The following is a 12,657-nucleotide window of genomic DNA, read 5'->3' as shown; positions in this document are numbered from 1 at the left end:
GAAGAAGCCTAAATAAATTCCAATTCTGCTGAAATTCCCGGAAGAATTTTCAGAGGAACTGCCGATAGAACTACCGGAATAATTCTCGAAAGAAATCCTAGAGAAATTCTTGGTGGAAATGCCGGTGGAACTCCTGGAAGAATTCCAGGAGGAATTTGCGGAGAAACTCCTGGAGGATCTCCCAGTGGAAATCTTGAAGTTTCCACCGGAATTCTCTCAGGATTTCATTGCGAATTAATCTAGGAATTCCTCCGAAAATTCCATTGTTGATTTCATTTTCGGTATAATTTCTGTATAAATTTCCGGTGGAATTCCTGGAGAATTTTTTTGAAATTTTCACAAGAAATTATTCGAAACAATTCACGGAAAATTTTATGGAATTTACACAAGAAATTCGAAGATTTTTCGTGAAATTCTCAGGAATGTTTACTGGCAATTCTGCGGAATTTCCACGGAATATTCTTATTCTTAAAAATTATGGGAAACAGCACGAAATTATTTGAATTATTGCAGGGAATTCTGCAGAACTTATAAAGAAGTTCGTGAAGATTTTCTTGGAGTAAATAATGGTGGAATTTTCGGATCAATTCCCGGCAAAATTTATGGTGGAATTCCTGAAGACACTGCCGAAGAAGTTGCTGGAGGCATTTCTAAAGAATCCCTGATAGAATTTCGGATAGAATGCCAGGAGCAATTGTCGAAGGAATTCCTGGAGAAAGCTTGCATATTGATTTTTCTGCCTATTTTATAATAAATATTATTTCAGAGAGGATTTGTTTAGAAATTCAGATGTATGGTTTTAGCACCGGTGGTTTGTCGGTGGTTTTAGTTTTCTTTTAGTTTTTGAAAGAATGCATGATTTATTATAATAATTGTTATAGCCGATTTTATATTCTTTCTGAACACTAAGTTCATTAATATGTTTCTCACTTTATTTAAAAATATCTGATGAGCAATAAATCACGATGAGCAATAAATTCATTGTTGTTTTAATCATTATTGTTTCGATTTGGTTTGAATTTGGTTTCATGTGTTAATATTCATGTATTTTTATAAAACTACTATAAAACTACGATTTAGAAGACCAAAAAAGTTGCCCTCCTCCCTTCTCGAAATCCTGGCTACGCCCATGACGATTTTCGTTTCTCTTCGGAGTTTGTTCTAAGAGATGTTCTAAGAGTGGTGAGTGAAAGATGTTTTCCTCCACAAATTACGGAAAAATTATTCTCCTTCGACCCAAAGACGCTTGATTGCGTCTCATCGAACTTGCAACTGAAATTGGAAGTCACTATTTCGTCACTTTTTCTGCAACTGAAAGTCACTATTTGGTCCCTTTTTTCGTCAGCTTTGGTCGCTAAAGTCACTATTTTAAGTGGCTTCGATCGCTACCAGCCCTGCCATTACCGTACAGTACCGAAAACTTTGATTTATATTATTGCAAACACAATTCGCCAGGATAGGTGGTTACGAAAAAATCGCGATGCTCTGAGATATTACAGTCAAACCTCCATGAGTCGATATTGAAGGGACCATCGACTCATGGAAATATCGAGGTGAGGAATACAAAATCGATGGGAAGCTCTTTGAAGGGACCATCACAGTAGAAAATATTTTTTTATATGGCATTATTTGCTTCCATGAGTCGATATCGAGTCATAGAACATCGACTCATGGAGGTTTGACTGAATTTTGGAATTGAGCACTTTTACGAATAAACTGGATCTTCCGGAGGACCGTTTCTTAAGCACTTGGAGGTCACAGACGACTTTCCCTATTAATTTGTCAGAGTTAAAGATTACGAAAAATAATCACTGTGCTGAAGTTTTGAAATTGGCCACTTTTACGGATGTTTCAGATCTTCCGAAGGATTGTTCCTACGACATTTGTAGACCACAGAAGAGTTTCACTATTGATTGCACCCACAATTTACCAGAATGGATGTTTACGAAAAATTGCTTTGTTCTGGGTTGAACTTTTGGAATGGCCACTTTCACGGATGTTCCGGATCTTCTGGAGGACCGTTTTTGTGGCATTTTGGAGGTCACAGAAGATTTTCATTATTGATTGCATCCATAATTCGCCAGAATATATTATTATGAAAAAAATACAAAGCTCTGGGACGAACTTTTGGAATTGTCCATTTTTACGGATGTTCCAGATCTACCGAAGGACCGTTTCTGAGACATTTAGGGGTCACTGAAGACTTTCACTATTTATTGCACGCACAATTTGTCAGAATGGATGCTTACGAAAAAATCACGAAGCTCTGGGATGAACTTTTGGAATTGGCCATTTTACGGATGTTCCAGATCTTCCGAAGAACCATTTCTGGGGCATTTGGAGGTCACAGAAGATATTCACTATTGATTGCACCCACAATTTGCCAGAATTAATGGTTACGAAAAAAATCGCGGAGCTCTGGGATTAACTTTTAGAATTGGCCACTTTTGCGGATGTCCCGGATCTTCCGGAGGACCGTTTCTGGGACATTTGGAGGTCACAGAAGACTTTGCCTATTGATTGCACCCTTGATTTGCCAGAATTATTGGTTTTAAAAAAATCGCGAAACTCTAGGGTGAACTTTTGGTATTGGCCATTTTACGGATGATCCGGATCTTCATGAGGATCGTTTCTGGGACATTTGTAGGTAACAGAGGGCTTTAACTATTGATTGTACCCACAATTTGCCAGAATGAATCATTACTAAAAATCGCCAAGCACTAGGATAAACTTTCGGAATTGGCCGTTTTACGGATCTTCCGGATCTTCCGGAGAACCATTTCTGGGGCATTTGGAGGTCACAGAAGACATTTACTATTGATTGCACCCACAATTTGCCAGAATTAATGGTTACGAAAAAATCGCGGAGCTCTGGGATTAACTTTTAGAATTGGCCACTTTTGCGGATGTCCCGGATCTTCCGGAGGACCGTTTCTGGGACATTTGGAGGTCACAGAAGACTTTGCCTATTGATTGCACCCTTGATTTGCCAGAATTATTGGTTTTAAAAAAATCGCGAAACTCTAGGATGAACTTTTGGAATTGGCCATTTTACGGATGTTCCGGATCTTCAGGAGGACCGTTTCTGGGACATTTGTAGGTCACAGAGGGCTTTAACTATTGATTGCACCCACAATTTGCCAGAATGAATCATTACGAAAAAATCGCGAAGCTCTAGGATAAACTTTTGGAATTGGCCAATTTTACGGAAGTTCCGGATCTTCCAGAGGGCTTTCCGATGACCGCTCGAGGGATAAATTTGCCCAGAAATGGCATATACAATATAGCAAATACAGTTGGGATCATCAGAGCACATATTTGCAAGCAATTTTATGTTTCATAACACGAAACTCGATAATTTGGTGCCAAATTGAGAAGCTCAAACAGTACCTTTTTAGCACAGGTTCCCCGGGGACTAGAGTGGTCAATTTGGATGAATCACCCCGTGGGCTTGTTATTGGAGCCTACAGCTTTCGTTTGGTGCCCAAAGATCGAAAATTGGTTGAAATTTGAGTTTTTGTGATCGAGATGAAATCTTGCACAATGTGTCACTTTTTTTGTGGCGCCTCTCCTAGATGTCGCTGGAAGCTGATTTTCAGACAGAATTTTTCAGATTTTTATCTCGTTGCGTTACAAAGTTACAGCGGTGTTTTTGGTGTGCTTGGGTCGAAATGGACCCCAATGCACTAGGAAGGTTAAAAGATATCAATTTCAGTAGGGGAGCTGCTCCGTTTTCCATCTCACTGAACATATATTCATCTCATCGCGAAACAAAGAAATACGGCTCCAATTTCATCGCTTCTTTTTGCTAGAAAGTGTGTTCACTGCTGAAAAAATAAAAAAAATAAGAAATAAATCAAATACATTTTCATTGCTTTGTTTTTGATGGGATGAATATCGGAACAATGAGATGAAGTCCAGGAACAGTAACCCTACATACCAAACTCATTATTATGCATCTGGTTTCAAATTTCACAGAAAATCAATTCGCATGTTCTACTTTGCAAAAACAACCCACGCTCATTTGAGTAAGCACTATTCCCATCCATCGTCATGGTTAACGAGTTCCGTATGGAATGAGATGCAAAAAAAGCATCTCTAAACGAATACCCATAGGAATTCGATCACTACATTGACGCCCGCCGTACGTATCTATATCCAGGTGATCAATCTCGATTGTCCATGCATATCGAATTCATTTATGGCTGACATAATGAGGGCTCAGTTTGTGTGGTTTTACATTCGTGATATGTGTCAAAGCCGACAACACGTAACAAGTCGCGCGCAATGTCGTGGAGCCAAGCCGGTTTCCACGCTGTGTCATTCGTTTGTTTGTTCTGTCTCCGTCAGAATTATTCACACCTACCTACATCTGACCGCGTGTATTCTGTTTCGCTTCCAGGTTCCTCGATAATCGCATGTTCGCCAGTTGTTCGGATGACAGCACTGTGGCCCTGTGGGACACACGGAATCTCAAATCCAAAATACGCAGCCTGCAGGGGCACTCCAACTGGGTGAAGAACATTGAGTACTGTAAGAAAGACTGCCTGCTGGTGACGTCCGGCTTCGATGGATCCATATTCACGTGGGATATCAACAGCTACACCGAGCAGGGTTTCGTCTACCAGAAAGTGTTCCACACGCCGGGTCTGATGCGGTGCCGGTTGGCACCGGACGAGAACCGGCTAGTCATTTGCACCACCGGCGGCTATCTCATCATCATTCACAATCTCAACTTGGCTTCGCTGGCGAAGGATTTACGTGGGTTCAGGGTACGTTTTGAGTATGACGTGGTGAAAGTTTTTTTTGTAGCTTTTTTGTATTTACAGCCCAACTTGTACCGGCTGATGCAGTTGCGCCACCAGTTCATCCCCAATGCCGCTCGCTATGATCAAGCTTTCTCCCGCAAACAAAAGTACAACCGAGTTGAGCTGGTCAGTGACTTCCCGGAAGGCAATGACGCGGAAGTCATCAGCTCTCTACAGGTAAGTTCCCGAGCGTCTGCTGATATGGTAGGTCACTTGTGCGATCATTCCCTTACTTCCCACTTTGTTTATGTTACCGCTGCTGTTGCTGCTGTCTGCCAAGCGTATATCAAGATAGACGAAAATACAGTTTACTCATGCAGTGTGCCGCAGCAGATTTATTGGCCGTGGACAATCGCTATAGTGGATGCCCAGCAGCGTAGAATAACGTTTCGTTGAGTTTGGTCTAAGAATCTTCAAGCGGGGTGCAGTGGTTTTCAATTATTTATAAGTGAGAATTATTTTCCAAAGAAACAACGGTATGTTATTAGGAAACTCCCATGATTCTATACTATGGAGAATCCTTAGAATCCGAGACAAATCCAATGAATTTGAATGATCTGCTATCAATGAGGAAAAGTTCTGACTAACTGAGTAATTGTATTCAAAAAACTTTCTTGATACTGCAGTCGTCTACCCATAAATGTCATTGACCGAACCGAGTTTCAAACAGAGCCACCTTCAATATGGGCTGCTTTATAGCCACGTGTTGTGACACTTAGATATAGGTTATTTTTAGCCCAACCAAAATTGCGATGTAATTTATTAACGTTCCACTATTCACTTTCAGCTAATTACTCTCACTTTTCAACCACGTAGTATTTTTTTAAACAATACATTTTTACAGTTTGATTGTAGCTAACTTCAAAGGAAAGCGCGTTAAAACCGGGCCACTCGGTTTTGTTCAGTGGGAGGCTACCGTTGATAGTTTGAGCCACACTGTTCTGCTTAAAGGGTATTGACTCTTTGTGGTTAACTTGCGCTCGGTAAGTACCTAAAACCGCTTTGCTGCCTGAACAACTGGCATAAACCGTGTGCAGCTTATCCATCGCCGATCGGCAATCGGCAGTTTAAGTGCGTGCGCTCACCGTTGCTTGGGACCTTGACTTTGACTTGGGCTGCTGTCGAGACGTCATCGGTCGGTCAACCGTTCGCCGCCGTGTTCTGCGACGACGGTTCTGTGGTTCGCAAAAAAAGCCAAATATAAACAGCATGTTCAGATTGTATGGTTCGTTAGTTTCATTGCATAAGCAATTGAGACGTTGGTGATCGCTTGAATTTGGAACCGAAAAAACTCCGATTTGCTGTATAATTAGTAGGTAGGTGTGCGAAAAAGCTCGTTCACCGTTCGTTAAGATTCTTTTATGGCCAATTAAATTTGCTTCCACTAGGTTAGGATAATGACCCAGCGGGCTATCCACTGATAGAACGTAAACCAGATACCTCACTCTAAACTGACGGCAGGCGGAATTTTTCCGACTTTAATTGAAATTTGTCATGGATTAACAACTTCTGGTTCGGTACTATTCTACCGCGCGAGTGATCGATCATCGCCAGTGGTTGGTTATTGGTTAGCAGGTTGATTACTAATTGCGCTGTTTTATGTGTCGCCTCGGCGTAAGTACACAGACACCCACTGAGCCGGCCTGTCCTGTCTGGCACAGGCCGTCATACCGTAGCGGCAGTTGGATTTGAACTTAGTTGCTCGTAGATGCTCTGCTTCCTTCTAGAATGTAAAACAGCAACAGTAGTGTGTTGGGAATCAAGGATTGGTTCAAAGTGATTGCAAGTCGCGAACGCCATCACGAGAGCCATTAAAGCGAACGGTACTAACTTGAAACTTCCTTATTGCAGATTCACCCTCAAGGCTGGTGCGCACTCAGCAGGAACATAAGCTACGATGAAAGTTCTGAGGTGAGTAATTCATACAGGTCGACATTCATCTTTGGTCTATTTATTCTTAATTGTCATACGCTGGGGATCGTGCATTAAGCTCCACGGACTCTTTCTTTCCGAACTTTGCGTAGTGTGAGGAATTGCCAAAAACTTAACTCTATTCTCCTATTCTGCTGTAATCTGAAAAAGTGATGTATGTATCAAATTACAAGTTTCCATTTTTTTCTGTTGAAAAGCTCGATGAGTACTTCTGATCTATAATTTAGTAATCTGGGTTCAATCATTTAGTAGTTTGTCAACAACTCATTCCAAAAGCAGAATTCCAAAATATGTTGTAGACTTGTAGTGCGAAGGTTTTTCCACAACTCTGCAATTCATTGTTTGAATTCCACTTATTATGGAGTTATAGCGCTAGTTGCAGTAACTTCAACTAAATGTTTGAAATTTTGGTATCGTGAGTTGCTGCAACAAGCGATTCTGTGCTCAAAAAATAACGTTGTCTGTGCTCTTGGGTCATATTGACCCCAAATTGGAATTGTTATAACTTTTTTAATATTGGACCATTTTTGATTTTGTTAGAATACATGGAAAGATAATTTAATTATATTTCAGGACGATATCTAAGATTACCCATAGGTGGGAGAGTATCGCGCGGACATTTTTTTTTTATTTATTAACGTGTTTTTTTATCTTAATAGTAAGTTTATCACGGTACAAAGTAGACATGATATCTCGGGTACTTATTCAAAAGGATGTATGTGATTTTGTAAACAAAGATTCAAACGTCGATTTCTCGCGTGATTTTTGAAAACGTCGTAAGTCCAAAAGAGAGACTCTCTTTGTTTACTTTCTCTTTCGATTATTTCAAAGCCATACTAACAGTTATATTGGATTTTCCAGCACCGATCTAAAGAAAATTGCTTTGTCTAGTGTGCTGAGGTGAAAATATTGTAACAAATTTTAAACTAGCCTAGATATTAGCAAAAGAGAGCGTAAGGAAAGAGAGTCTCTCATTTGGACTTACGACGTTTTCAAAAATCACGCGAGATTTGACCTATCTGATGGCACTCCCACGCAAACCATCACCACGGACAAGTACAGGAAGCCTTCGGCTACCTGTTGGTGGTGTTGGTTTGCGTGGGAGTGCCATCAGATTGGACTAATCGGCATTAGAATCTTTGTTTACAAAATCACATACGTCCTTTTGAATAAGTACCCGAGATATATCGATTCCCCGATCCAGCTCATTCTACTTCACGGTAGTTCTATCAATTCGGCCAGTTATCTTTGAAGGACGCCCGATCGCTTAGTTGGTGAAATAGAACCACGCTCTTTTTTACATCTGCTCAATCCTAGCGACGGTATCTTCGTGAAGCTGTACAATATCGGCAATATCATGCTTTTGCCAGTTTTGTGATGTTTAATTAATAATCAAATTTCGGATGCTGATCGAAAATTGTGCTTTTTCGGGCACTTTGCAACAAATAACTTCCAATTTTGAAAACGAAAATGAAATTTTAAACATGAAAAAGAACTAAATGGCAGCTAGAAACAATGGGGGCGGTTTCTTCGTCGGTGCTGCCACCTGGAAAAGTTTCGAGAAAAAGTAGACTCAGTAGGAAATTGTACATGGCATGATATAGAAAATGAGGATTAAAATGCCCTTAGAGCGGTATTAATTTTTTTAGGTCAAACAATTTTTAGTTTGTGGGGTTAGAAATTCAACAATCTTAAAGAAAGGTCTTAAGGGCAGAGTGGCACTTAAGAAGCCATGCTTGAACGAAAAAAAAAAATAAAAAAACCATATTAATCTACCTAGCGGTGACGGTGCCTTCTTCGATTCAATCCCTTGGTTTTGCCTTAGTGTGATACACATCATAAATAATTGCCTACATTACGGCTCTTGCAAACGACGTTACGGCTCTTGGCGACGTGTAGTCATGGACCGAGCCGAATGGAGAAGACTCTTATATACCGCACAGGACACTTCGGCCTTAGTCTGAATAAATAAATAAATACGGCTCTTGCAAACGCTGTAAGGTAAACAACCAACCAACCGTATATGGTTCAACACACCATTTTCTTCATAGCTTTTGAACGCAATGACCGATCGTTTATTTATTTATTACCAGACTAAGACCAGACTAAGGCCGGAGTGGTCTGTGCAATACATAAAAGTCTTCTCCATTCAGCTTGGTCCATGGCTGCACTTCGCAAATCGTCCTCCACCTGATCGATCCACTTTGCCCGCTATGCACCTCGCCTTCTTGTGCCCGTCGGATCGTTGTTGAGAACCATTTTCATCGGATTACTGTCCGACATTCTAGATACGTGCCCGGCCCACCGCAGTCTTCCGAATTTCGCGGTGTGAACGATGAATGGTTCTCCCAACAGTTGATGCAACTCATGGTTCATTCGCCTCCTCCACGTACCGTCCGTCATCTGCACCCCACCACAGATGGTACGCAGCACTTTCCTTCCGAAAACTCCTAGTGTGCGTTGGTCTTCCACGAGCATCGTCCAGGTCTCGTGTCCGTAGAGAACTACCGGTCTAATAAGCGTTTTGTAGATAGTCAGTTTCGTACGGCGGCGAACTCTGTTCGATCGAAGCGTTTTGTGGAGCCAAAAGCCATGATGCGTCTCCGAATTTCTCTGCTGGTATCGTTATCGGCGGTCACCAGTGAGCCTAAGTACACGAATTCTTCAACCACCTCGACTTCGTCACCACCGATAAAAACTCGTGTGGTGGGTGGCATACATTAACCTATCTTGAGCCTCTTTCATGTACTTCGTCTTCGACGTGTTGATGACTAGTCCAATCCGTTTAGCTTCGCTTTTCAGTCTGATGTAGGCTTCCTCCATCCTCTAAAAGTTACGTGCCATGATATGCCATAATGCCGTCGGCGAAACCAAATAACTGGGCGAACTTCGTGAAAATCGTACCGCTCGTGTCAATCTCTGCACTTCGTATTACTCCCTCCAAAGCGATGTTGAATAGCAAACACGAAAGACCATCACCTTACCGTAACCCTCAACTCGAACTACGCACATCATCGTCGCCTTGATCAACCGTATCAGTTTATCCGGAAATCCGTTTCCGTGCATTAGCTGCCATAGCTGGTCCCGATCGATTGATAATATGTGGCTTTGAAGTCGATGGATAGATGATGTTGTGCTCGTGGCATTTCTGCAATACCTAACGTACGGCGAACACCTGGTCTGTGGTAGAGCGTTTATCCATAAATCCCGCCTGGCAATGCCCCACGAACTATTTTGCAATTGGTGTTAGTTGGCGGCATAAAGAGTACCTTGTAGGCTTCAGCAATGTGATTGCGCGGTAGTTGCTACATTCCAGCTTATCGCCTTTTTTGTAGATGGGACACCCGACCCGACACCTTCCATCCACTCCTGCGGCAGAAACTCATCCTCCCAAACCTTGGTAATTACCCAGTGCAGCGCTCTAGCTCCTAGCTCTTCTCCTGGATTTTCTGGAGAAGCTGGATGTTGCATGTCCTGCGCGCAGGTTCATTACCATACCGCCACCGTTGTCTGTCACATCGCCATTCAGGTGCTCTTCGTAGTGCTGCCGCCACCTTTGGATCACCTCACGCTCGTTTGTAAGAAGGTTCCCGTTTATGTCCTTACACATATCGGTTTATGTCCTTACACATCACGGTCTCGATCTTCCTGCTGGCGCTTTTTCATCCGGAAAATCGAGTTTTGTCTGTTCCGCGCCCGTTTATATCGTGCCTTGTTCGCCTTCATGCGGTATTGCAGCAATCCTCACCCATGCTGCATTCTTCTCTTACACTAACTGCTCACATTCGCCGTCATACCAGTCGTTTCTCTGATATGTCACATGCACAACATGTGATAGATTTAGTTCGAAAAATGTATTAGGCAGAGGCGCCTCGTCTATACGTTCTACCTGTTCATGGAACAGGTAACCATTCTTAGTTAAGAAGTAGGAAATTAATTTCTTGGCAATTAATTATTCGGGCAAATAATTTACTCAGTAAAAGTATTTAAACAAAGTTTCACGTAATATTTCCAATGACGGTTTTACATCTAACGATACAAAATATTGCGTAGGCAGATCAAGTCAACGTCACATGCTTAGCGTATAGTCAAATTGCAGCTAAATATGTGTTTCTTCGATACACCACACCAGATCACATAGGAAGCTCTTGCCAGTCGTACGATTAACGATAAAGAACCAACAGCAGCGCTGCCAGAAGTCAAATTTAAAGTCTTGCGCCATGACAAAAGTTTTGAAATAATTTCCTCCTTGGTATGTTCACTCGTTCACCGCGCGCGGAGAACCAGCGTGAGCGTTGCCAGCTTTCTTCGTTTCCTCACATCATCTCTTTCGAATGCGAAGCAGGCACGTTTGGATGCAAGTTCTGCTATGTTGCGCAGGAGTCCAACCCGTTCGACGCGCTACGAGAACAATCAACGACGCGACGTACCTTCGGTTTGACTCGGTTGGAGTGTTGGGCTGTGCTTTGCCGAAAGGCGCACCGCGCACGCTTTTGTTCATACTTCGATGATTGGGAACGGTTTGTTTTTTCTTTTTTCTCCTGATGCTTAGGAAAGAGGCCCCAAAACGCCCCCAGGCTTGACAAAACTCCTCACCCTCGCTAGAGTCAAATAAAATCATCATCAGCAAAATGCTGCCTTCGCATCCTCACAATTGAGTGGAAGCGTAAAAAAGCAGAGGTACAAAAACGCAGAGTGAGGAAAAGCAAAATAAAAACACATGTGAGTGAGGCGTCGGGCGAAAGAGCATTCATTGAGCCTCCGGAGCGACGCTTTGTATGTGAAAAAATCTTGGAGGCTGTTTTGAGTGTGAGTGTAAGTGAGTGACGCACCACAAGAAAAAGATGAACAGATAGACTCGCTCTTGTTTTGCGACGCACAAGCTCGGGTTTAATGATGCACAATGTTGTGAGTTTTGATGCTTATTTCTGCTCCTCAAAAAAACTCTTGCTCTTGCTCATTTTCTACTCGGCGAGGAGTTTTTGGCAAGCCTGCGCCCCCCGAGGCAAAACGCCTTTTGTGGTTTCCCCATATTTACCGATATTTACCGTCATTAAGATGTCCGTAACTAAACTAGATTTAAAATTATGTAGGTTAGACGAAAAAAGTTTCAAAATAGTGTATGGGAAGGACGGAAAAACTGAAAATTAAGAATCATCTAACATTTTATCAAGGCAAAACGCCCTAGTGGCACTAACCTACAATGTACGTCTCCACGCACTATCCATACCGGAATGCTGATTCGCTGACGCGTGGTGCTTTGTTCCCTAGGAGCTGCCAGCTAAAAGGCGTTTTGCCTCATGAGTTTTCCGGCAACAGAATATCACCACTTTTTTGAAAAGTGCGAATATTATCAATATGATTGAGATTTTTGACAATTTTTGAATGGCATCAACGAGCTATCTTGTTTAACTGATGCATAATGTAAAAATACCCATGAATAGCGTTACAAATAAGACAATGAAGCAGTGTTTGCTTAGCTAGAGCACATTGCCCCCTTCTCCTATGCATCATAAACAACTCAGCATCAAGAACAATATTAAATTAATGTTTGGGTTTTCGAAAGAGACATCAAAATTTGATTATTATAAAATATTATAAAATTGAATTATTCAATGTTTTTTTCCCTAAATAATCAAAATCAATCAACTTAGAGAAAAAGGCATAATTTTTACAAAATTTGAAAAACTAAATAACTCGAAAACATTTCAGTGGACTGGAGACGCATCAAATGATGATACTAATAATAGTTAATTACATTTCTTTCATAACAACAAAATAAGTTTGCTAGCTAGAGGCCTGTGCACCCGAATAATGGAAAAAGCCGATTTGAAAGATCTCTATTCTGAGCAATATCCAGTTATCATCAACTGTTACCAAGCTAGATTTCGGACAACTCAGGAGAGTTTTAAATTTA

General features: G+C 41.6%; 1 protein-coding gene across 3 annotated transcripts in view; it reads left to right on the top strand.

Annotated features, from left to right (window-relative positions):
- Positions 1–12,657, top strand: part of LOC134206339 (DDB1- and CUL4-associated factor 10 homolog) — a 124,032-nt gene that overhangs the window by 98,405 nt on the left and 12,970 nt on the right. For all 3 annotated transcript variants that reach the window (XM_062682042.1, XM_062682041.1, XM_062682043.1), the window contains exons 4-6: positions 4,403–4,772; positions 4,830–4,985; positions 6,660–6,719. In XM_062682042.1, the coding sequence (XP_062538026.1) occupies positions 4,403–4,772; positions 4,830–4,985; positions 6,660–6,719 (586 nt within the window). The remainder of the gene's footprint in view (positions 1–4,402; positions 4,773–4,829; positions 4,986–6,659; positions 6,720–12,657) is intronic.

Source organism: Armigeres subalbatus, chromosome 1, assembly GCF_024139115.2.
Source record: "Armigeres subalbatus isolate Guangzhou_Male chromosome 1, GZ_Asu_2, whole genome shotgun sequence".
Taxonomy (NCBI): domain Eukaryota; kingdom Metazoa; phylum Arthropoda; class Insecta; order Diptera; family Culicidae; genus Armigeres; species Armigeres subalbatus.
The sequence above is the reverse complement of the archived record's forward strand: the minus strand, read 5'-3'. Positions and strand labels throughout refer to the sequence as shown.